This window comes from Eschrichtius robustus, chromosome 9 (assembly GCF_028021215.1).
Source record: "Eschrichtius robustus isolate mEscRob2 chromosome 9, mEscRob2.pri, whole genome shotgun sequence".
Taxonomy (NCBI): Eukaryota; Metazoa; Chordata; class Mammalia; order Artiodactyla; family Eschrichtiidae; genus Eschrichtius; species Eschrichtius robustus.
Genome location: NC_090832.1, coordinates 108,334,087 through 108,361,673, shown reverse-complemented (window position 1 = coordinate 108,361,673; position 27,587 = coordinate 108,334,087). Strand labels below are relative to the sequence as shown.

The window sequence follows — 27,587 nt, the reverse complement described above, 5'->3', positions numbered from 1 at the left end:
CTACCCAAAGCAATCTACAGATTCAATGCAATCCCTATCAAACTACCAATGACATTTTTCAGAAAACTAGAACAAAAAAATTCACAATTTGTATGGAAACACAAAAGACCCCGAATAGCCAAAGAAATCTTAAGAAAGAAAAACAGAGCTGGAGGAATCAGGCTCCCTGACTTCAGACTATACTACAGTAATCAAGACAGTATGGTACTGGCACAAAAACAGAAATATAGATCAATGGAATAGGACAGAAAGCCCAGAGATAAACCCAGGCACATATGGTCACCTTATCCTTGATAAAAGAGGCAAGAATACACAGTGGAGAAAAGACAGCCTCTTCAATAAGTGGTGCTAGGAAAACTGGACAGCTATATGTAAAAGAGTGAAATTAGAACATTTCGTAACACCATACACAAAAATAAACTCAAAATGGATTAAACACCTAAATGTAAGGCCAGACACTATAAAACTCATAAAGGAAAACATAGGCAAAACACTCTACGACATAAATCACAGCAAGATCCTTTTTGACCCACCTCCTAGAGTAATGGAAATAAAATCAAAAATAAACAAATGGGACCTAATGAAACTTAAAAGCTTTTGCACAGCAAATGAGACCATAAACAGGACAAAAAGACAACCCTCAGAATGGGAGAAAATATTGGCAAATGAAGCAACTGACAAAGGATTAATCTCCAAAATACACAAGCAGCTTATGCAGCTCAATATCAAAAAAACAAACAACTCAATCCAAAAATGGGCAGAAGACCTAAATAGACATTTCTCCAAAGAAGATATACAGACTGCCAACAAATACATGAAAAGATGCTCAACATCACTAATCATTAGAGAAATCCAAATCAAAACCACAATAAGGTATCACCTCACACTGGTCAGAATGGCCATCATCAAAAAATCTACAAACAATAAATGCTGGAGAGGGTGTGGAGAAAAGGGAACCCTCCTGCACTGTTGGTGGGAATGTAAATTGATACAGCCACTATGGAGAACAGTACAGAGATTCCTTAAAAAACTAAAAATAGTACTACCATATGACCCAGCAATCCCACTACTGGGCATATACCCTGACAAAATCATAATTCAAAAAGAGATATGTACCACAGTGTTCACTGCAGCACTATTTACAATAGCCAGGACACGGAAGCGACCTAAATGTCCATCGACAGATGAACGGATAAAGAAGATGTGGCACATATATACAATGGAATATTACTCAGCCGTAAAAAGGAACGAAACTGAGTTATTTGTAATGAGGTGGATGGACCCAGAGTCTGTCATACAGAGTGAAATAAGTCAGAAAGAGAAAAACAAATACCATATGCTAACACACATATATGGAATCTAAAAAAAAACGGTACTGATGGACCTAGTGGCAGGGCAGGAATAAAGACGCAGACGTAGAGAACGGACTTGAGGACGTGGCGGGGGAAGGGGAAGCTGGGTCGAAGTGAGAGAGTAGCGTTGACATATATACACTACCAAATGTAAAATGGATGGCTAGTGGGAAGCTGTTGCATAGCACACGGAGATCAGCTCTATGCTTCATGATGACCTAGAAGGGTGGGATAGGGAGGGTGGGAGGCAGGCTCAAGAGGGAGGGGATATTGGGATATATGTATACATATAGCTGATTCACTTTGTTGTTCAGCAGAAACACACACAACATTGTAAAGCAATTATACTCCAATAAAGATGTAAAAAATAAATAACAAATTAAAAAAATAAAATGTATTACTGGGTAAATCTAAAAACCAGATGCAAACACTGCATTTACATAAAGAAATACTTTATGGAGTCAAAAGCATTCAAAAAGAGGATGAGAAATCTACTTATTGTCTCTCAAAATGAAATAATAAGCATCCTAACTTTTGTGCACCTGCAGAGCACTAAAAGTGATCTACCATTTTCTTTCCTATTTTTATAATTGTTAAAGCTTCTCTATGATTTCTGGAGACAGCTGAAATATAATGCAAGACATTCAACAACTGGTCTTTAACAATTACAGCAAACCAACCTACATCAGAATAGTAGAGAACAAGACAGCAGTTATTGTTTGCTACCTTTTGCACTGTTAAGACCAAGGTTACAAAATAACCATGATCTATAGCTTTCAATGGCCTGAGGAATACTGATAGAGCCATTTCCCTGCTATGCTTCAGTCAAGACAAGTAGTAAAAACGTATAGAGCCAGGTACAAACATCTGGATAAGAACTATGTAATTTTTATTTTATAGCAAAAAGTTGAAGCCATTTGTGAATAGCTGAAACTTACAAAAGTTGTCCATGTATGGTTTTCACTAAATAGTTTACAACAGAATTTCTATTTCAAAACAAATTTTTTTTTAATTTTAATGTTTTCCAGTTTGCTATCATTAGAAAATATACTGGCCTTTTACCAAACCAAATATCTCAAAGGGCAAAAGGAACTTCGAAACAATCAAAATAAATCCCCTGCCTGATGGCACAATGAACTCTAAGCAATCCTATAAAGAGCTTTACAATTTTAAGTTTCCCCCACATATTCCCTTACATATCTTAAAAGCATATAGATATATATCACATATATTAACACAAATAGTTCTGTTTTAAAACCAAAATAAATAATTGTAGCAAACAAATTTAAAATAGGAAAATTGAGAAAATATTTCTACCTATAGATTCTTAAATAAAAGTTAGTTTACAATGAAATTGTACACAAGTGTTAATCAGACCTCAAAAAAATTTAAGTACTTCATTAAAGATGTTCTAAGTCTTCTATTAGCAAAAGAAATGTTCAACCAAAGAGACTTTTCATATGAAAAAAAAAACTTTTCACATCGACAGAAATTAAAAAAAAAAGACTGCAAGTAAGAATACCAGTATTTCTAAGGGGCTGTAATTTTATAAGAAAGTCTAAAAGGATGATACATTTGCCAGTTCCAGGCCCAATATAACATCCCTGAAAAGGTTACTGTATTTCTAGTAATAAGCACATATGTATTCAATAAACGTTCTTCCTGAATTTAGACTAAACTGTGCACATAAACTTTAAACTTTGTGCATATAACCAGTGTCAAAAGTGCTTCACAATAATTAGATATATTGTACTGACACAGGAACAGTGCATACATAAAACAAAATTTTAAAAGCTTTAAAACATTTAAGAATACAACAACAAAAACAATGTAAACCTATGCGATAACACAACACAATGTATATAATTCAGAGATATACCATTATTAGCAAACAATTCAAAAGACTTCAGTATTAAGGAGTTGTTAAAATGAAAAAACTCCTAGAAGCCAAAGTGTTGAGTCTTCAGGCAGAGAAATCTGACAAATCTGATGAATAGCAGGCCACCTAATCCAGACTTTAAGTACTATTATATCAAAATATTATGTAGAAAATATTAAAAGGAAATGAAAAATACTGAAAAACTGTAGTGCAGAAGAAGTCTAGAGTTATTAAAAAACTGAACACCACCACATAAACCTGAACTACTCTAGGGAACAGACAGGGGAAAAAAAGCCCAACTTCTCCATGTGAAACTTATTTTCCTTTGTCTAATTTTAGCTTACAAAATAGCTAATTGCTCCAAAGTTTGTTGTAGTATTTTCTTTGCTTTATAAAGGAAAACCTACGTATTTTTTCCACATATTAATGTATCTCTGAAGTATTCTCTTATTAAGAATTTGATTAGCCCTACAGAAAGTTATTATCCTCTGAAAGTTACTATCTTTCAGTTACTTCAACTATATATCCTAAAGCAGTGCTGTCCAATGGAAATATAATGCAAGCCACATAAGTAATTTTAAATGTTCAAGGAGCCACTTTAAAAAAAAAGGTAAAAACAGGTGAAATTAATTTCAATACAATATTTTATTTAACCAAAAATATCACCTCAACGTGTAATCTACATTTTTAAAACCTGATGAAATATTTTACAATCCTTTTTTCACACTGAAATCAAATGTGCATTTTAGAGCACATCTCCAATTAGGACCAGACTCATTTCATCTCCAATTAGGCCAACAGTTATAAGTGGCTAGTGGTTGCTATGCTGGACAGCAAAGGTCTACAGTTCTTTCTCTGGTTTTGAGATACAAATACAAAATACTAAAAGATCTGAAATGGGAGCACACAATGTATTAAATTTGAAGGGCAGGGAGGGGCACTGAAAAAGGTCAATTCAGCCATTCCCCTTGACTCCAATAGGCCTGGGATGACATCATGTCCCCATTGGCGAGGCAATCCCTATTTGCTAGGAAGAGTCCCAATCATGACCTGTTGTCGTGATGTAATTATTAACAGCACCCCCTATGATTCTCAAAAAAGCATCCCATTCTGGACAAATTATATGGTAACCCTATCTATATCCATAATATCATTGAAGATAATTCCACATTCCTTGAAAGAAAATTTAAATTTTAAATTCTAATTGTGATGCCTAGAAAAGGAGCTCTAAATTCAAAGAAAAGAACCCTAAATGCTCTACCCTCATCTAAAAAAAAAAAAAAAATCTTTACTTTAAATTGCAAACTAAAAAAAAAAAAAAAAAAAAAAAACAGTAAGAATTACCTGTTGAACAAGGCATCTGGAAATTGGGATCATTGCTATCCAAAACAGGCAAACAGAACTGGTTACTTGCAGATCCTAGCATAGGATCCTTATCGCTGAGCATGTTCTTCAGCGAGTCCTCTAAGACATTTTGACTTGTACTAAAATCCTCACAGACTTCATTCTCCAGGTTGGATCCTAGAAATAGGGCATCATCTAAGTGTTCAGTAGGAATTAAATGATTAAATGTATCAACTATATCCATGAAGACTTCTGTGTGTCTTTCAGCCCTATAGAAAGACAAAAAAAATACCATAAGAAATAAAGCTATCAATTGATAATCACCTAAAACCAAATTATTTTAATAGTTTTGAGTCTAGAACACACTCTGGTATTTCTGAATGGTTTAAAAAAAAATCCTCACTGCTTTTAGAATATACATTTGGACATGTAGAATGAATCTTTGCTACACAATGTTTCTTCATCATGCATGTAAAATTTCATTTTACCAGAGATCCTATTAAATGTTTACTTAATTCACTTTTTTAGGGAAAAAAAAACTATGTATATATAGTCCATTAATTTGACACATCTGAAAGAATTACATGGCTTAAACCATAAAAACCATATGTTTTTAACCATAATCTTTTCATAAATTAAGACTCAGACACTGCTTATTAGTAAAAATCCATATAAAAAAGCTAAAACCAAATCATTTAAATTATTGTCCCATACCTATTAAAACTGTAAAATAGCCTTGTCTTATTTACAATGCATTTAAATTATTTAAAGAAAAACAAAAAGGTTTTTTTTTTTGTAGGGGTAAGGAGAAAAAAACGGAAAGAATCTATTAACTAAACCCAACAAATCAAAACTCAAAAAACTACATACACGCAGGCACAGACGTGCACATACACACATTTTGGGGGAGAACCCCTTTTAAGATAAAATGAGATAAACAACAAAGCAATATACCAGAGACTTAAATTTATTTTAGGGAGTTATGTGTGGTCTATAAAGATATGGAGCTGATCTCCTATTTGAACTATACCTACACTCCAGGCATTGCTCAGCAAAGGTCACTTCATGCTCTGGAGGACCCTCGATTATCAAAAGTTGGTTTCAGAGAATACTGAACCAATGTATTTTGGGTGGTGGGCAAGAGTCAACTAAATAAAATTTAGTAATATTCAGTTAGCTACAAAATTCCACTAATTAACACAGAACTTCTTGGATTCCAAAATTCTTAGCTCCAAATCTACCAAAATTTCCTCAAACTGTCCTTGAATTCTTTCCCCTATAAAAATAAGAGAATAAGAAGTTCAAAAATATTATACAATTTACCAGGTATATTTTATATGCTACTAAACATTTTACCTACATTTTCAATTCATTTATGCCCAGTGATAATAAATACACTCTATTACTATCCTTGTTTTGTATACAAAATGCATTTAAATAGTTTAATCGTCTTCCCCAAAGTCACAAAACAGAGCCAAAGATTCAAACCCAGGTTTCAAGGCTACATAGCCCAAGGTGGTAACTCTACCCCTTTCACACTGAGCTACAAAGCTAGAAATTGACTAGATTTGACTCATTAAAGGTTCGTTTTTAAAAACATTTTCCAACAAATCAGTAAGTGCCTGGGGCCTTGGATAAGAGAGGGACTAACTGCAAAGGAACAGGAATATATTTTGGAAGATGATGAAAATGTCCTAAATCTGGATTGTGGTAGCGGTTTTATGAGTGTATATACCCACCAGAATTCACCAATCTGTTCATTTTAAATGGATGCAGTTCACTGTAACTCAATTCAAAATTTAAACAAAAGGAAAGAAAATTTCCTCATTCTCACAAAAGTTAATCCTCTGCTAAATATAGGATTTCAGTATCTCTTCTCAAACTTTGCAACTTATTTATATTGAAATATTAATAAAGCACCAAAATAAAATGTTAACTGTTTGATTGACTGGCTGATTATCTTACATGCATTCTTTATAACATTTAGAGAAAACAGCTACAATGGTGATGAAAAGTCAGGAAAAGTTTTAATTCCCTGAAACTATCTGATCTCAGTACCTAAGAAAGACTCAATTATCATATATCACCAATACTTCCACTAATACATTTTTAGGTTCCAAAGAAATTTTAGTATAATAAATTTCTGGTAATTAAAAATAATTTACAAAAACATTACTAAATGTCTACAAAATTAATTAGCTAGAACTATCAACAAATTTGTTTATCTGAATATGCTGGAATCCAAGTTTACCACAAGCCGAAACAACCTCCTCTTCAGAGTTGCATCCCAGATGAAACAAAGAAAAAAAGGCAATTCCAGCTCTAGAAACAAATGGTTGACTTTCCTTATAAAAACAATATGCTGAATCTACTAACAACACACTCATTCCCATAGCAACACAAGTCTGGGAAATTCTACATACTTCACCTGAGGTTAGTCTTTCTGTTGCACCAACTTCTGCTTGTGTACATTTAAGTGGTGGGGACATTCACAACATTCAGAAGGTACAGTTACACGGCTCGAAATCACCTAGCTATACCGAACACCAGCCCATTCTAAAGGGTGATCTAAATGAGCAATACATTGTTTTTTCAATGATACTATTAGTGAATCATCCCAAACTCTTTTACTAAAACATGCCTTCAGAGCCTGTGGCATATTTTTTAATCTCAACAGCAGACAATATTTAAAGATCAATTTTTTGTAAAAAAAGTAAAGCATACTGTAAATAAGATGGGTGAACCGAATTTTCCAGTATGGGGTGTTTTTTTTCCAGCCAAAACTAGTATGACTTATATAAAGTGTGTTACCCTGGATTAAATAAACAGATTAGCATAAAAGCGTCAAATGTCGAGAAATACCTTTAATTTATTCAAAAAGTATTCATTAACCAGCTACCATTGTGCAAGACACCTTTAATATACCAATGCAACTGGGGATCTTACAGGAAAAAACATGGTATAAAGCACCCCAAACTTATGGATCCAAAGTAAACAATTTTTACAGAAGTGTTTTGTGAAATTGTTATAAATTGGTAAGACTGAATTTTCTTAAGTCGTTCCAACAGGCTCTGGAGCCAATTCCAAAGGAAGAATGCCCAAAATCACAGTATACAGCCATATCGCAAGGTTATCTTAAAAGTGACAATGAATGCAGATATAAAACAGTCATTTATTTTAAAAAATCAGTTTTAGATATCAAGTGTTCAATATATCAAAAATAAAATTAAAACTCTCCATGCCAAATTGTTAAACAAATGTTAGCCACCTGTAGAAATATTAACCTTACTTAACACGAACACACTCATCTACTAAACGCAATGTGGTATCCTGATTTGGGTCATGGAACAGAAAAAGGACAGTAGTGGAAAAACAAAACTGGTGAAATCAGAATAAAGTCTGCAGTTTAGTTAATAATAATGTTAACCTCTAGTTCTGATAAAGACATTAACATTATGTCAAATGTAACAATCAAGAAAACTAGATAAAGGGTATATGGGAATTCTACACTATGTTTGCAACTTTTCTATATATCTAAAACTACTCCAAAATAAGGTCTTTTTTAAAAAAAAAAAAAGAACACTAACCTAAAATACAATGTCCTGAAATACCTAGCCATGTAGATAAAGATAATCGATCTAATTAAGGAAAAATTTAAGAGATGATTCAGTGTCTGTTAATTAAACAAATTGCTTGATTTAAACAAATTTCTGGCGGTCCAGTGGTTAAGACTCTGCGCTTTCACTGCTGAGGGCCCGGGTTCAATCCCTGGTTGGAGAACTAAGATCCCACAGGCCGCGCAAAACAGCCAAAAAATAAGTAAATAAATAGACAAATTCCTGTTTCTTACACTGAAATTTTACTTAAATGCTTCCTTACATTCGGCATTACAAATTTAATAATTAAAACATAACAGAACATAACAAACCTATCTAGGATGTATTTTGAGAGGCTAATGATATGCATGTATGCAACTGAATTGATACTATTAACTTGGGAATACATAATGCTCAAATCAGAAATTACTTATGGGTTCACAGTCACACCTCAAGTTTGCAGACAATAGGATGTATCCAGCTAAGTCAGAGAATTGGATAATTTGCTTAATTCAAAATTACTCATTTATTCATGTATTTATCAAGTATCTACTATAAAGTACTATCAAAAAAAAAAAAAAGTACTATCATAAGTATACCAGTGAAACAAACCCCAGTCTCAAATTCAAGGAACTCATAATCCAAAATCAAGTATGGACATATAAACAAATATGACAACATATAAACATCACAACAAAATATGAAAGTGTCATACTGAAGGGCTCAGTACCACAGAGGAAGGTAAAATCCATGAGGCCAAGAAAGGGTAAGTAAGTGACATGTGAGCTTGGTCCTAAAGGTCCAGAGGCTACTCCAGGCAAAAGAACAGCAGGTGCTAATTATGAATGCCAGAGTTTGGTCCTAATGGACCATTTAGAAAGACTCAGAATACAACTAAAAATAAGTATCAGTACTAACACCCTGAATAAAATTTAATCTGAGTCCAGAGATATTTCCCACTTGTGTCATCTGTCACTCAGAGAATTATACTGCAGCCAAATTTCATTTACACTGATAAAACCAGTGTATATTGTTTTCTAAGTGTTTCGTGTATGAATAGAATGCGAAAAGATTTAGAAAACGCCAACAGGGGAAAAAATTTACACTTCTACCAAAATCCCCTGTAAATTAAGAGCAAACTAAAATTGACTACCTCAACTTCTCAGAAACATCCTCAAAGTAAAACTATGCATTTTATCTTATTTTCCTTAAAAAATTGCACAGAATAAGCCTACCAATAAATCACTAAAGCTATCAAAGGCATGCGCGCGTGCGTGTGTATGAGGATGTTGGTGGGAGGACAAATATATATCAGGAGATTATAAAATATATGAAGAATAATTAAACACTGTAATAGTGATGGGAGAAGGAGAGCATTCTACGTAAGACAGTAAATGAAGGCCTTGCTAATAAGGGCAACATGTGAGCCAAAACCTGAAATGAGGGAGTGATCCATGCATAAATGGGGAACAGCAATTCAGGCAAAGACCTAAATGCAAAGGCACTGAGAATGGAACTGCTTGTTGCCTTCCGACCCCTACACCATAGATTAAATTAAGCTGTCAATTCATCAGGCATGCTCACTATTAGCAAATTTCTAACAGGCAGTAGTAGGAGCAGTAGGAAAAAAAAAAGGTACCACTACTAAAACAATGATAATATATAAAACTTAATGTGCTCTAACTTCAGACCAGGCAACGGTCGACATGCTTTACATTAGTTCTCCATCAGAGCATCAGAGGTGATTAAGCCTCTCCAGAGGGCTTCTGGCTTAATTTGAAAATGGAGACATTTTTGGTCATCAAAACTGGAGGGCATGCTACTGGCATCTAGTAAATATACTACAATGCACTAGGAAAGCCCCACCACAAAGAATTAGCCAGCCAAAAAACAGTGCTGAGGTTAAGAAACTCTGCTCTACATTTATTAATTTACTCCTCACAACAATGCTATATTATAATCTTGATTATACAAAAATAAATAAAACTGGGATCAAAGAGGTTAAATTACTTGCTATAGTAAGTGGTGGAATTGAAATCTGAAGGCAAAAATCTTCAATCAAAAGTCAATGCACTTACCACTGCCCTGCATTATCTCTTCACACAGTTAAATTCACTATTTATTATGTGCCAGGCACCGTGCTAACTTAAATGTATAATGCCATTAAACTTCACAGCCACACAATTAAGCAGCTATTATTATTATTCTCAATTTATAAGAGAGAAGCTAAAGCTTAGCAAAGTTACACCCAATATTACAGAATAAATAAGTGACAGAGCTAGAACTCAAATCCACTGACACAAAGGTCAGTTCTTCACCACCATGATATAACAATGTTAAAGATGAATAAGTTATCCTTCCAAGACAAAGTCAACGAAAGTCACTAAATGGTTAAGACGTGTGGTATAACACAATTCTAAAAAGTACAATTCTAGCAGCAATGCAACCTCACCACCTGCTCTACACACCCATTTCAAATTCTGGTCCAGTTTCATTCGTTAGAATCTACTGGCAAGACTACCTAAGAAAAAAAAAAAGGATCATAACTTTGTTTCTGAATTTATCAGGTAAAGAATATATAAGAATCCAAGATGACTGCCATACTAACACCAAAGCAGACCTAAGAACCTCGAAAAAGAACTATCGAGTGCAAGTTGAAACGGGCAAAAGCAGAATTACTTAGCTATTAGTAAGAAAATTACCTTCAAAGTTTACAACCATACCCTACTGTCATTATGAGAAGCTCTAGCAGTTTGGATTAACCACAGCAACAGTACAAGTCATCAAAACTGGCCTAAGTAATAAGAGACCAAGCTAACATGTACTAAGCATGTACTATGTGCCAGGCCCTGTGCTAACTATACTGTATGCGATTCTCATTAGTTTCTCACAACAACCCTGTGAGGTAGGTGCAATTATTACTTCTATTTTGCAGAGGAGCAAACTGAGGTCCAGACCATTGTGTAGGTCACATACCCAGGACAGATGTACCTCAAAGATACTGCAGTGTCGGTTCCAGACCACCACAATAAAGTCAATATTGCTCGCAATAAAGCAAGTCACACCAATTTTTTGGTTTCCCAGTGCACATAAAAGCTATGTTTACAATATACTGTATAGTCTATTAAGTATGCAATAGCATTATGTCTAAAAAAAAGGTACAAAACTTAATTAAAAATACTTCATTGCTAAAAAATGCTAACCATCATCTGAGCCTTCAACAAGCTGTAATCGTCTTGCTGGTGGAGGGTCCTGCCTCCATGTTGGTGGCGCTGACTGATCAGGGTGGTGGCTGCTCAAGGCTGGCGCAGCTGCCAGCTTCTTGAAACCAGAAGACAACGAAGTCTGCTGCAATGACTGACTCTTCCTTCCACAATGTCTCTACAGCATGACACACTGTTTGATAGCATGCTACCCACTGCAGTACTTCTTTCAAAACTGGAGTCAGTAGTCTCAAACCCTGTAGCTGCTTTATCAATTAAGTTTATGCAATATCTAAATCCTTTGCTGTCATTTCAACAATCTTCACAGCATCTTCACCAGGAGTAGATTTCTTCTCAAGAAACCAGTGTCTTTGCTCATCCATAAGAAGCAACTCCTCATCCATTCAAATTTTATCATGAGATTGCAGCAATTCAGTCACATCTTCAGGCTCCACTCCTAATTCTGGTTCTCTTGCTACTGCCACAACTACAATTACTTCTGCCACTGAAGCTGTGAACCCTTCAAAGTTACCCATGAGGACTGGAATCAACTTCTTCCAAACTCCTGTGTATCTTGATATTTTGACCTCTTCCCATGAATCATGATGTTCTTAATGGCATCTAGAATGGTGAATCCTTTCCAGAAGGTTTTCAACTAACTCTGCCCAGATCCCTCAGAAGAATCAGTATTTATGGCACCTACAGCCTTACAAAACGTATTTCGTAAAAAATAAGACTTGAAAGTTGAAGTGACTCCTTGCAGAATGGATGTTGTGTGAGCAGGCATGAAAACCATTCATCCCACTGTCCACCTCCATCAGAGCTCTTGGGTGACCAGGTGCATTGTCAGTGAGCAGTGATATTTTGAAAGGAATCTTTTTTTCTGAGAGTGGGTCAACAGTGGGCTTAAAATATTCAGTAACCCATGTTGTAAAGGGACGTGCTGTCACGCAGGCTTTGTTGTTCCATTTACAGAGCACAGGCAGAGTAGATTTAGCATAATTTTTAAGGGCCCTAGGATTTTCAGAATGGTGAATGAGCACAGGCTTCAACTTGAAGTCACCAGCTGCAACAGCCCCTAACTGGAGAGCCAGCCCATCCTTTGAAACCAGGCACTGACTTCTCCTCTCTAGCTATGAACATCCTAGATGGCATCTTCTTCCAATACAAGGCTGTTTTGGCTAAACTGAAAACCTGCTGTTTAGGGTAGCCACCCTCATCAATTATCTTAGCTAGATCTTCTGGATAACTTGCTGTAGCTTCTACATCAGCACTTGCTGCTTCACCTTGCACTTCTATGTTACGGAGATGACCTCCTTCCTTAGACGTCGTGAACCAACCTCTGCTAGCTTCAGGCTTTCCTTCTGTTATCTTCCCACCTCTCTCAGCCTTCACAAGATAGAAGAGAGTTAATATGGCCTTGCTCTGGATTAGACTTTGGCTAAAGAGAATGTTGTGGCTGGTTTGATCTTCTTTCCAGACTACTAAAACTTTCTCCGTAACAGCAATAAGGCTGTTTCACTTTCTTCATACATGTGTTCACTGGAATAGCACGGTTAATTTCCTTCAAGAACTTTTCACTTGCATCCACAACTTGGCTATCTGTTCGGCACAAGAGGCCGAGCTTTTGGCCTATTTCGGCTTTCAACACGCCTTCCTCACTAAGCTTAATCATTTCTAACTTTTGATTTAAAGTGAAAGACACGGACTCTTCCTTTCACTTGGACACTTACTGGCCATTGTAGCATTATTAATTGGCCTAATTTCAATATTGTTGCATCTCAAGGAATAGGGAGGCGCAAGAAGAGGGAGAGAGGCAGGGAACAGCCAGTCGGTGGAGCAGTCAGAACACACAACATTTACAATTAAGTTCACCATCTTATAGAGTTGCGGTTTGTGGTGCCCCAAAATAATGACAATAGTAACATCAACACCGATCACAAAACACCATAACAAATATAGTAATAATGCAAAAGTTTGAAATATTGTGAGAATTACCAAAATGTGACAGAGAAGACTCAAAGTGAGCAAATGCTGTTTAAAAAATGGGCGGCGGCAATAGATTTGCTCCATGCTTGATTGCCACAAACCTTCAATTTGTAAAAAACGCAGTATCTGCGAAGCACAATACAAGAGGTATGCCCGTATACCCAAACTGGAATCCAGGCAGTGAGATTCCTGAGCCTGCACTTTTAAACTACTATACTTTATGCAGTCTACATTCATAACACATATCAAAATACTGGAAACAAAGTGACATGCCCACTTCCAAAATAAATTGGGAAATATGCACTTAGCCACTCCCTACATATAAAAAATAAAATGGCTGTCCTCAGTGTGTATAGAACAAACATCATTTTGGAAGTGATCGACCACGAACTTCACAATTCATTTTCAAAAACTACAATTTTAGAATGGTTTCATGTGTCCATCTCACACAAATTATGAGTGAATTAAAACTTTAGCTTTTCTGTACAATCTACTATGCCATTCAAAATTTTCCTAATAAAGTTAGACTGTGCCAAAAGATAAAACTTCAGGATACTATTTTGAAGTTTTTGCTTAACTATTTCTCTCCATCCTCTCTCCATTATACAAACGACCATAAAAATTTTAATCCCGACCATTAAAAAATGATCTAAATTAAATACACGATGCATGACCATAATTGTCCAGTCTATACATTTGGCAATTCCTCACACAATGTGTTTTGTAACTCTTGAAATATCTTCCTCTTTTAACTCTAATACAGTGATTTAACATCTCATGTCTGAATCTGGTTTCTCAACCTAGATTATGTTCCTTGAGCATACAAACAGCACCTGGGTCTCAAATATTTTGAATCAAATCAATACTGTCAATAACATTCGCTGTGTAATCAAAGGGCAACATTAAAAGAGAAGTTTTTTTTACTGTTCTTAAAAATGCAACAGCATCAGAAATGTGTAACAATTTGCCAAGTCTTTTGTAGTTAAAAAATAAGTTGTCTATGCTTCTGAAAAGATACTCCAGGATTCTCAGAGGGTGCTCAAAGAAGAAATGAAAGAAATAGAGCCCAAGATGTACTGTTGCAGAAAAGAAATCCAGCAACCACGTGTCCAAAAGAATTAATGAAATGTAGATGAACAAAAATATTTAGAGGTCAGCACTACAAGAACCTTGCACTCCCTGACACTGTGTGGTGGTAATCCACAAACCTGAAATGTTAATCAAAAAACCTCATTTCTTCATTAAATATAATAAAGATCTTACCTCCAGACAAAAATTAAGTAAAAAAGATTTCATGAGAAATCTGTGTAAAGAAAAAAAATAGTAAAAATAGCACATTTAAGAAAGCAAAATGTATCAAAAAGGCAAGCACTAAGTTACCATGTCAAGGAAGACAACCATTATCTATATTTTAGTACCCAAAAACTAACTTTTATCAAAAACAGTTTTATTAACATGCTATTATATGTCAAAAATTATCAACCTTCCCTGATTTCAATACTCAATACAATTGAAATTTTAATATTATGGTTTTAAATGATTAATATAAAGACAAGTTCCTTTCCATTTTTCTATCCTTAAAGTTGCTTCGGACCAAAGCTATTTTTCACCTACATTTACACAAACCACTTCTCATAGATTTGACTTATCTGAACATGCAACAGATGAGTATATCACAGGATCAGCTAGACAGTTATCTGAGGTCTATCCCCACAGCACAGAATGCATAACTAATTCAGTGTGATCGATAAGGAAGTTCACTATCCTCCCAAAGGATGCAAAAGCAGTATAATAAATTATATTTTCAAGCTCTTCAGTAAATGGACCTACAAAACATGCACAGAACAGGGGAAAACTTGTCCCATCACTAACTCATGTGTTATCCTTCTCACAAATCTCCCATACAGCTGCCACATAAAGCTTAAACTCTAAGGCTGTAGTTCTGCATACTTAACAAGTGGCTCACTTCAGTTGAGTGGATGTCTTTCTGCTGCTAAGGAACTGACTGAACTGTGTGTGGCTTCATCAGCGCAATGATAGCTATTAAAAGTACTTCCTTAAATTCTGTTACTATCATGGGGAAATGGAGTATATATTTTAAAATAGTGCTGATGAAGAGAACATTCATTATCGTAATATATGGCCAGTAAAGAGAACTGGGGAGAAATAATAATAAATTAAGAAAGGTCTAAGTGGTAATGACCGTTAAGTAATCACTATCTGAAACAATAATCTTCACAACACACCTTTTATGCTCTGGAATGAACAGACAAATTCAAAAACAAGAATGCTGCAAAGATTTCCTGGTTCTTTGACTAGTGTCTCTACCAGAGAAACACATCTACCACCAACATTTTCACAATCCCAAACACTTCATTCAAGAATCAAAAAATGGTAGGTAATGAATGAGTAATGGAGACACAATTTTGGAAGATCTCAAACCACCAGTTTATAAAAGCGAAGACAAGTTAAAACCCAAAACAGTAACTAAGTAGAACAATGTACTATTTAAGCACTCCCTAAGTAGCTGACTGTATCTCCACCCCCCCCATCCCAAAATTACGTGGTAAAGTTCGTATTTGCTAAGGCTCAGCTACCGCTGTTTCATTTTAAATTAAGTATCTCTATATGTGATGAAGATCAGGACTAGGAAGATACTAAGTCGTTGTTGCCACTTACATTAATGACTATTCATGATCATGTTCTGCAAACGATTCCTGAGCAGCACCAATAATCACACACTCAAATTACTTCGAATCACGGTCTTCGAGAAACAGCATTTAAAAACTCAAAGATGGGGAAAAAGTCATCGGACCCGGCAATACACAGCTGGGGAAAAGAAGGGTCACTGGACTGTGCGCGGTACCAACATTCCCTCCCTTTCTCCCTCCTCCCCGCCCCCCGGGTCAGGTGATCAGTTATTTAGCACCATGAACACCCACGTATCGACAAGTGGCTCATTAAATTACACGTATTATCGAAGGCCAGATTCCAGGTTTCTCATTTCAAACTATGCAAAAGGAGTCGACAGTTTGGGTCCCGGGCACAAAAGCGCGCGGTCGCAGGAGGGTGGATGGAGCGCCGACTCCTCGTCCCCACCAGCGGGCACCCGGCTCGGCTTCGCGGCCAAGGCCAGCGCCGGCTGCCGGGCCGGGGCCCAAAGCTCGATGCCGAAGGGCCGGGTCGGGGCCTGCGGGCTGGGCCTCCCCGGCAGCGCCCGCCGTGCCGCCCGGCCTGCGCGCCCGCGCGGCGGCGCACTCACCCCGAGGCCCGGGCGCGGAGCCGGCGGGGAGGCCGCGGCCCCGACCCTCCGCCCGGCGGCCCCGCCACAGCGGCCCAAACGGTCCTGGGCGGCAGAGTCGGCGCGGGCGGGCCGAGGGCGGCGCGCAAAAAGCCGAGAGGCGCCTTCCCGCTGCTTCCCGCTGCGCGGGAGGAAGGCGCGGAGCGCGACCGCGGGAGGGCGGGAGGCCGCGGAGGCGCGGGGCTGGGGTTGGGGGAGGGGAGGGCCGCCCGTCGCCCGGCCGCGCTGCAACTCACCAGCTCCGCCGACGAGCGCTACCACTGGCAGCGAGAGGAAGATGGTGGCCGCGCCGCCGCGGAGGAGGGGGCCGGCTGCGCCAAGAGGGGGTACGCGCAGGACGCAGGCGTCGCTGCCACAGCCTCTGCTTCCTCACGGCCCGGGCGGCCACTGCGGACCACGCCGTCCCGTCTTCCGCGCCGCCCTCCTTATCCTCGTTGCAGCCGCCGCCGCCCAGGGCCCGAGGGTCGCTCGCCTCGTGGGGACCGTGCGGCGGCGCGAGACCCCGCAGCCATCGGCGTGCGGCGACGGCGCGGGGGCTGGAGCGGGGTCGCGTCACGTGACCGCACTGTTTACCGTTCCGGGGCCGCGCCGCGCCTGCGCGCTGCGAGCCTCCCGGGCTTCCGAGGGTGCGGCACCGCCCGCGGGCCAGGGCTAAGGCTACACACAGTTGCTTTCTCTCGGTTGTAGTAACCGCTAAAGCTTCCTGCTTAACGTGATATTGATGGGCAGATCTGCTCCCCCTTAGGTGCTTTTTACGAATTGAGTGTGTGTTCCAGAATGGCGGGCGAGGGTGGCGCGGACTGAGCTCCTTGCCCAGGAACCCCTGCGGGCTTTGCACTGCAGTCCCGTCGTGAATCGCCTGGCCCTCGTCGTTCACCTGTTAGCAAGCCGGCCTGCGTTCAGGACTCAAGCTGCCTCCTCCAAGAAATGTTCCCGATCTAAGCAGTTCTCAAGTGTGGCCAGAGGATCTCCGGAGGGGGCCCCAAGCCCTTTCAGTGGTTCTCCAGTTCTTTTGCAATGGCATGTGTATAAGGCCCAATTTTCTTCATCTCCCTCAACCGAAACAACGGGTAGCAACCGATTTAAGGCAGAAGCAGAAGGGAGAATCCGGCCATCCTCCGTGAAGCCCGACAATGCAGATATTTGCAAAAATTTAAAACAATGCCACTCTTTAATTAAATTTTGTTGGTAAACGTATTTTTCATAATAAATATTTATGGTAACAATGAATTTCGGTTTTTTTTAATGTTCTTTATTGTTCTTAGGTTTAATTTCTAAGACGGTAAATATCAATACATATCACTAACCCATATAAACAAAAACTCTTGGAAGTCCCTCAGTAATTTTTAAGAGCGAAGAGGGGTTCTGAGACCAACAAGTTTGAAAACCACTGGTTTAGGTTATGTACCTCCACAGCAGCTTGGGCGGACCCCTAATCTCAGCCCTTAACAAGCACTGTCGGGTAATTGTTGCTAGTCGTCCCCCAGACCAAGACGAGCCCCTTGAGGACCAGGAATGTCTCCTAACTGCAGGGACCATGACAGTACCCACTAAAAAATGATAGCCAGCCAGCACCTGCTGTGCTCTTCTAAAACCTTTACTTGTTGATTTAAGCCTCAAGCCAGCAGCAGGCCACATTGTAGGATGCAGTGCCAAGTAGAATGATAGCTCACAGGCATGTGGTGAAGATCTGTTCTTTACTCTCTCCGGTCTTGTGGCATTTCAAGCACTCTCCAAACCAAATGCTCTTCCACAAAGTAGGTTTAGATTGTCCTAATTCTGGAATCCTAGAATTCAATCCCCTGTCTTGATTCATCAATCCCTCAGAACCTTGTTTTACAATCTCTCTTTTTTAAAGTGTTTTTCTGAGAAAGGAGAAAAGAAATGAATAGTCAAGGGTTTTTTTCACTTGCAATGTCTAGGATGAATTGCAAAAATAAATCTAACTTTATCTTTACTCTTCTCCTGGACCTCAATGTGAAATTTGCAAAAGTCATTAGAAAAGAATAAGATTATTGTCAGAAACAAAATTCCACCCTAAAGGAATTCAATACAGTAGAGCTTGAATGGAAAATCATTAGACGGAAAATCCCCTTAGAGGAGCTGGAGGAAAACTTACCTTGTTAGAGAAATTTTCATAAATTTATGAAAAAACAAAATGGAAGTAAAAAATATAGGAACCATAAGCCTGTCACATTTACAAAACAAAAATTTCTATCCTTAAAAAGCCAAACAGCTTGCCACAGAGCATGATGTTTTAACTCTATTATTTTGAACCAGCCAAGAACCCAGGTTCACATTTGTCTTGCTTTTTGCATCCAGATGTAAACACAAACTATGTCTCTTTTACCCAATCCATAGAAAGGTTACTAGAAGAAAGGACCAGCATAATAATACTGGGAACAGCTCTAACTTAATGCATGACGCTGTTTTAGTTAAAAGACGTTTTGAAAAATCAGATTGTATTGGTAATATTGAAAACTACAAATTAACTTAGGAAAATTAAATATGATAGAAAACAAGACAACTAACAATAGCGAAAACTGACAGTACATTTATAATTGACTATAAAGAAATGAAAGAATGAAAATTGACAAAATTTGTATCTTGCAAAATTGAGCCTGGCAGAAAGTGCGGCCATGGAAGACAGCTCACGATGCAGATACGAAGGTTAATTCTGGAATAAAAAATGCTTGTCATCACTAAAACACTGATCCCTACAGTATCATCAGAATAAAGATGGGGAAAAATTGAAAGGGTTAACTGCAATGAACAGAAAATCAGTAAAAATATTAAATTTATTTAATGGGGTTTTCTCTGGAAAATACTTTCTGTACACCAGACACACTTTCAGGTTAGTTTAAGAGAAATGTAAATGTTTTTATTCCTAAACATGGGATCAAAACAGTGGGGTTAAAATATCCTGAACTCATTTTACTGAGATCATCATGGAATTTAGACACTTCGTCCAGAACGCTGTGCACCTCATGACTGACGGGCTTGCTCCCTTCCCACACTTTCTCTGCCTGCTTTATTCAGAAAGATGGCTCCCAGCCACTCAGGCTTTCAGCAGCAAACAATGGGTGAAGAGGAATTGCATGCCTCATCCCAGGGTGAATAATTTGCACAGCATACCAGAGTTCAGGGAGATCTAGAGAGCGTGGGTCAAACAATACCATAAAGCTTTTCCATGCACCAGGACTGCACAAGGTATAAAAGAAGCTTTTCACACTTCAGCAACTCTAAGGTACAAGGAAGGAGCAAAGAGAGACGTGAGACACCAGTTTTCTAACCAGTTGTGTCCTTAACGATCCGTATGACTTACCTCTCCCAACCCCTCCACAATACTCTCCCTGCCAACCCACAGCTGTTACATTTATTTGGTCCTTTTTTTAATCCATTCCATTATGCACCCCCAGTGGGTTTCAGAAATAAAAAGCTTTCTTCCTGGCCTCAAGGAACTCAGAAGAGTGAGAAAGATGGGCCAGTGGACAATTGCACTGCAACCTGGTAAATGCTTTGACAGCAGGTGGCACATGAGACATGTATTCGTGCTCTACCTGGCCCAGAGTGGGCAGAGGGCACTTCTGACAGAGGGGATGCCTTCCAGGGCAAGAAAGTACCAGCGAATCTGCTGCGTTTCAGGAACTTCAAATGATTCATTACCTGGTTGGACATATTGTAGCCATGAAAATAATTTAAATTCTTTTAACAAAGAAGGTGTGATAATGTCCCTCAGTGACAATGTCACCTCCCTACTTGAAATCTTTCCATGGTTCTCCAAAATAAAAAGAATAAAATTCAATATGGCCATCAAGATCCTGTAGGATTGGTCCTTCTCCAGCTCCTCAGCCTCTTCTCTCCCTATTCTCTACTTTTATAATTTATGATACAGCAACATATAATTTCTTGCTGTTTCCTACATGCACGCATACTGTCCCTCAACCTGAAGTCTTTGCTCATGCTGTTACCTCTGACAAGAATGCCTTCCACCCAACTGACCCCAAACGTCCCCACAATTCCTCCCACCACTTTATCTAGATCGCTCCTTCATCCTTTTAAGATGCAGTTCGATGATAATTGTCTGAATCCATCACACTTAATGATGAAACATTAGAAGCATCCTCACTCAAGCCAGGGATGAGCAAGGCTCCTACTATGACCACTGTTATTCAATATTAGCCAATACAAAAAGGCCAGAAAAGAAAGAATACATAGATATAGGAAAAGAAAAGACACAATGACAGTTATTTGCATATGATATAACTGCCTACCAAAGAGAATCAATTAAATGACTACTAGCAAAAAGGAGTTGCCTGAGTACTAGGCCAGTCATTAAAAAATCAGTAAAAAAAATTAATAGCTTTCCCATTAACAGCAAACGCCAATTATAATACAATTGGGAAAATAAATTCCAACAAAAATACATAACACTTAACCTAACAAGAAAAAAAATGTACATTTTTTTCATGTATGCAGAAAAAGAAAAACTATACTTAAAAGGAAACTTGACCCAGAGTAGCCAAAACTATATTGAAAAAAAAGAAGAAAGTGGGAAGACACACACTTCCCAACTTTAAAACTTACTATGAAGCAACAGTAATCAAGATAGTGTGATACTGACATAAGATATACATATTAATCAATAGTATAGAACTGAGAGTCCAGAAATAAATCCATGGGTAATGGTCAAGTGATTTTGAACAAAGATCTCAACATCATTCAATGGGAAAGAATAGTCTTTTCAACAAACAGTACTGGAATAACTAGATAGACATGTGCAGAAAAATGGAGTTGCACCCTTACCTCACACCATACACAAAAAGTAACTCAAAATGGATCAAAGACCTAAGTGAAGGGAAAAAATTATAAAACTCTTAGAAGAAATCATGATGGTAAATCTTCATGACCTCATATTTGGTAATAGTTTCCTAGATATGACACCAAAGCACAAGCAACAACAACAACAAAAATAGATAAATTGGATTTCATCAAAATTAAAAACTTCTGTGCTTCAAAGGACACTATCAAGAAAGTGAAAAGACAACTCATAATGGGAGAAAATATTTGCAAATCATAAATCTGATGAGATACTTGTATCCAAAATATATAAAGAACCCTTACAACTGAACAATAAAAGGCAAATAACCCAATTTAAAATGGACAAAGTATCTATATATGCATTTCTCAAGGAGAAATAGCCAATAGCCAGTAAACATATGAAAAAATGCTCAACATTAGTCTTTAGGGAACTGTAAATCAAAACCACAGTAAGGATGGACATAGAGAATATTATGCTTAGTGAAATAAGTATACTGTATGATATCATTTATATGTGGAATCTAAAAAATAATACAAATAAATGTATGCAAAACAGAAACAGACTCACAGATATAGAAAACAAACCAATGATTATCAAAGGGAAGAGGGAAAGGGAAGGGACAAAGTAAGGATAGGGAATTAAGAGATACAAACTACTATGCATAAAATAGATGAGCAACAAGGATATATTGTACAGTGCAGGGGAATATAGCCATTATCTTGTAATAACGTTTAATGGAGTATAATCTGTAAAAATCCTGAATCACTATGTTGTACACCTGAAACTAATATAATATTGTAAATCAACTCTCCTTCAATTTAAAAAAAAAAACGGTGAGATACTACTTCACACACACTAGAATTTCTATAATCAAAAAGGTAGATAATAACAATTATTGGTGAGGATGTGGAAAATCAGAACACTTGTACACTGCTGGTGGGAATGTAAAATGGTGCAGCTGCTTTGGAAAACAGTCTGCAGTTCTTAAACTTAAACATAGAGTTACCATATGACCCAGTAATTCCATTCCTAGGTTTATACACAAGAGATATGAAAACATATGTCCATGCCAAACCTTGTACACGAATGTTCATAGCAGCGTTATTCATAATATCAAAAGGTGGAAACAAGGTAAATGTATGAATAAACAAAATGTGGTACATCCATACAATGGAATATGATATGGTAATTTTAAAAAGTACCAATATGTGCTACAACATGGATGAAGCTTGAAAACATTATACTAAATGAAAGAAGCCAGTCACAAAATACAAGATTTATTTTATGAAAAGGTCAGAATAGGTAAATCTATAGAGTCAGAAAGTAGATTAATGGTTGCTTAGAACTAGGAGGGGAAGGGGTGACAGAGGGGTGATGGCTAAATGTTTACAGTTTCATTTTAAGATGATGAAAATGTTCTAAAATTGACTGTCATGATGGTCACACCTCTCTGTGCATCTCCTAAAAACAATTGAATTATACACTTTAAATGGGTGATGTATGGTATGTAAATTTTACCTCAATAAAACTGTTACTTTTTAAAAAAGGAAACTTGAATAAATGAAAACATATACTATGTTGTAGGATATAATAAAAATATAATAAAAATGCCAATTATATAATAAAAATGCCAATTCTCCCCAAAATCACCCATGAAAGTATTACCATTCCTTTTTTAATTCAGCAAGAGGATTTTGAAGTTAATCTAGGAGAATTGAAGAGCTAATATAACTATCACAGTTAAAAAAAAATGGCATGAGACTGTCTGAGGAACAGAGAGATGGTCAATTAACAGAATAAGGACAGAAATGGGAGACTGGGGATTTGCTACTTAATGGTTACATGTCTGAGCTTTCTATTCTATTCCATTGATCTATGATTATGGTTTTGTGCCAGCACCATACTGTTTTAATTACTATAGCTTTGTACTATAGCTTTGTAGAAGCAGGGAGCATGATATCTCCAGCTTTGTTCTTTTTTTTTTTTCTCAAGATTGCTTTGGAAATTTGGTTTTTTTTGTGGTTTCATACAAAATTTAAGATTATTTGTTCTAGTTCTGCAAAACATGTCATGGGTATTTTGATAGAGATTGCATTAAATCTGTAGATTGCTTTCAGTGGTATGGACATTTTAACAATATTGATTCTTCTAATCCCAAACACGGGATATCTTTCCATTTAATGTATCAATGAAAGGATTTTTATTGTGTGTCATCATCATCACTCTGTCCTTACCCACTGATGCCCCAGTCAACCCACCCCAGCACCCCCCCAGACACCAGGCATCAAAGGGAGTGGAGACTGAACAGCCAGTCTCATGAGACTGAACGCCTCTCATGAGCCAGGTCCAGTATAGTTTTGTCCCAATGCTTCTGTAGACAGAAGCCAAGGGAACTGTGTTCAATAAAGGAATCTGAGAGATGTGAAGGAACAACGCTCAGCTCCATTGGTACCAGAAGACCAAGTGTGGTGTAGAAGGGTTGGAGTCATTTCATCCATTTCTGGAGCAGAACACAGATGGCTTTAGCACCTACCAGACTTCAGGGGATGTGGTGGTTTGTTGGTAACTTAAGGGTCCACAGTTTTGGAGGTTCTGAGAGACGTGACCTTAGTCCAACCATCACCATTGTTGCAATGTCTCCCTCTCCCCAAATACAATAGTAGTGACCTAGTAGGTAATGAACGTGAGGAAAGTGGGGGCAAGATAATAGCAGAAGACTGAGCTCAAGTGCAGATTGAGTCAAATACGTTTAAACCAGAAACCTTAGCCATTGACATTTGTTATGGAATAGTGAGACCCTTGCATCCCTAGCCTGTTCCCACTAAAGGTGACAGGAGGGATATTTGGTTCAAATATGTTATCACTGCCTAGAGGATGAGGAGATCAAATACCTGTACATTAAAGATGGGCTGGAGCACCCCAGCTCCAGCTTCTGCTGAGGTAGGAGGAAGTGGGCATTGCTGTCATGCTATAATGAAGTATTTAGACATGCACAGATTAACATTTTAGGCAAACAACAAATGTCTGAATGGTAAAGTTAATGTTCAGCAAAACTGCATGCCAAACCAAATGATACCATAAAAGAATAAACTTCTACAAAACAGTAATTAATCTGAAATTTAAAAACTTTTCATTGTTATTAGGTTTATTATTAGTTCAATTTTAACAGTTTGATCTCACAGTGCAGGAAAAATCATTGCTCAACCACATCCACGATGTTGCTCTTATGCTCACTCTATGTGCATTTGTGAGACGAAGTATCAAATGGGGGTTTTGTGATAATTTACTTTCACCTGAGATCATTAGAGGCGCTACATACATTTACGGCCAGGTCTGCCAGAGTAGGTACTGCTGACTCTGATGCTGCTGCTGGTGGGATTATGCTTTCCTTCCTCTCCAGTAGTAACTGACTAAAGAAAAGATTTTGTTTTACTTCTGGGCTTGAAGATTTGGTTGATGCTTTCAATATGCGTATATTTTTAAGACCATCCTATGATATAAAGCTTTGTGAACTACCTCAAAAACATGTTTCTGATTATTTTCAGAAGCAGTCTGAAGATTGTTGTTCCCTTCACTACAAAGATACAATAGGCAAATCAAAAATGTGGAAAATTCTACAAGTGAAATCACAGAGTTTCTTCAACAAATTAATACCATTTTTAAAAATAAACTGAAAATGGTACAAATGAACTGGTTTGCAGGGCAGAACTTGAGACACACATGTAGAGAACAAACGTATAGACACCAAGGGGGGAAAGTGGCAGGGGTGGTGGTGGTGGTGGGATGAATTGGGAGATTGGGATTGACATGTATACACTAATATGTATAAAATGGATAACTGATTAGGACCTGCTCTATAAAAAATAAATAAAATAAAATTCAAAAATTAAAAAAAAAGAACTAAAAAGAAGGAAGAAATATTATTGATTAAAAGAAATTTTAAAAACACACAAAATAAATACAAGGTATGAATCTTCTTTGGATTCTTACTTGAACAAACTAATAAACAATTGAACAAACTAATATCTGGACAAACATAACTAAACTATAAAAATGCTTTTAAAGTAATCAGGGAAAATTGAACATAGACTAGGTATTTAAGGCATTTTAAAAATTTGGTTGTGATAATGGTATTTTTTTCTTTTTTTAACATTTTTATTTTATCTTGGAGTATAGTTAATTTACAATGTTGTGTTACTTTCAGGTGTACAGCAAAGTGATTCTGTTATACATATAGCTATGCTTTTTCAGATTATTTTCCCATATAGGCTATTACATAACATTGAGTAGAGTTCCCTGTTCTACACAATAGGTCCATGTTGATTATTTTTTATATAGTAGTGTGTATATGTTAATCCCAAACTCCTAATTTACCCCTTCCTCCCATCTTTCCCTTTTGGTAACCATAAGTTTGATTTCAAAGTCTGTTGAGTCTGTTTCTGTTTTGTAATAAGTTCATTTGTATCATTATTTTAGATTCCACATATAGGTGATATCATATGATATTTGCCTTTCTCTGTCAGAGTTACTTCACTTAGTATGATAATCCACAAATGACATTATTTCATTCTTTTTATGACTAATATTCCATCATATATATGTGAACTGCATTTTCCCTATCTATTCATCTGTTGATGGACATTTAGGTTGCTTCTACATCTTGGCTATTGTAAATAGTACTGCAATGAACATTGGGGTTCATGTACTTTTTCAAAGTATGGTTTACTCCAGATATATGCCCAGGAATGGGATTGCTGGATCATATGGTAGCTCTATTTTTAATTAATTTATCATTTTATTTCTTAAATTTTTGGCTGCATTGGGTCTTCGTTACTGTGTTCAGGCTTTCTCTAGTTGCAGCAAGCAGGGGCTACTCTTCGTTGTGGTGCACGGGCTTCTCATTGCGGTGGCTTCTCTTGTTCCGGAGCATGGGCTCAAGATGCATGGGCTTCAGTAGTTGTGGCACGTGGGCTCGGTAGTTGTGACTCATGGGGTCCAGAGCACAGGCTCAGTAGTTGTGGCACGTGGGCTTAGTTGCTCTGCGGCATGTGGGATCTTCGTGGACCAGGGCTCAAACCCAAGTCCCCTGCCTTGGCAGGTGGATTCTCAACCACTGCGCCACCGGGGAAGCCCTCTACTTTTAGATTTTTAAGGAAACTCCATACTGTTCTCCATAGTGGTTGCACCAATTTATATTCCCACCAAAAGTGTAGGAGACTTCCCTTTTCTCCACATCCTCTCCAGCATTTATTTTTTGTAGACTTTTTGATGATAGCTATTCTGACTGGTGTGAGGTGATACTTCATTGGAGTTTTGATTTGTATTTCTCTAATAATTAGCTATGTTGAACATTTTTTATGTGCTTTTTGGCCATCTTTTTATGTCTTCTTTGGAGAAATGTCTATTTTGATCTTCTGCCCATTTTTTGATTGGGTTGTTTGTTTTTTTGATATTGAGTTGCATGAGCTGTTTGTATATCTCGGAAATTAATCCCTTGCAGATCACTTCATTTGCAAATATTTTCTCCCATTCTGTGGGTTGTCTTTTCGTTTTGTTTATGGTTTCCGTTGCTGTGCAGAAGCTTTTAAGTTTAATAGGTCCCATTTGTTTGTTTGTGTTTTTATTTTCATTACCCTAGGAGGTGGATCCAAAAAGATATTGCTGCAATTTATGTCAAAGTGTGTTCTGCCTATGTTTTCCTGTAAAAGTGTTATAGTATCTGGTCTTATATTAAGAACTTTAAAACATTTTGAGTTTATTTTTGTGTATGGTGTTAGAGAATGTTCTAATTTCATTTTTTTTACATATGGCCGTCCAGTTTTCCCAACACCACTTATTGAAAAGACGGTCTTTCCTCCATTGTATATTCTTGCCTCCTTTGTCATAGATTAATTTACCATAGGTGCGTGGGTTTATTTCTGGACATTCCATTCTGTCCCATTGATCTGTAAGTCTGTCTTTGTGCCACTACCATACTGTTTTGATTACTATAGCTTTATATTATAGTCTGAAGTCAGGGAACTTGATTCCTCCTGCCCCATTTTTCTTTCTCAAGATTGCTTTGGCTATTCAGGGTCTTTTGTGTTTTCATACAAATTTTA

General features: G+C 37.5%; 1 protein-coding gene across 6 annotated transcripts in view; it reads right to left on the bottom strand.

Moving 5' to 3' along the window:
- PHF3 (PHD finger protein 3) overlaps window positions 1-17,217 on the bottom strand; it is a 97,224-nt gene extending 80,007 nt beyond the window's left edge. Inside the window, exons 1-3 of one of the 6 annotated variants that reach the window (XM_068551555.1) lie at window positions 16,333-16,535; window positions 16,043-16,192; window positions 4,576-4,844 (exon numbers count right to left, since the gene is read on the bottom strand). In XM_068551555.1, coding sequence (XP_068407656.1) covers window positions 4,576-4,844; window positions 16,043-16,044 — 271 coding nt within the window. In that variant the 5' untranslated portion in view covers window positions 16,045-16,192; window positions 16,333-16,535. Of the gene's footprint in view, window positions 1-4,575; window positions 4,845-16,042; window positions 16,193-16,332; window positions 16,536-16,900 lie in introns of those variants that run through there. The other 5 variants (XM_068551553.1, XM_068551556.1, XM_068551554.1 and 2 more) reach the window with 5 other exon arrangements.
- Window positions 17,218-27,587: the final 10,370 nt, after the last annotated feature.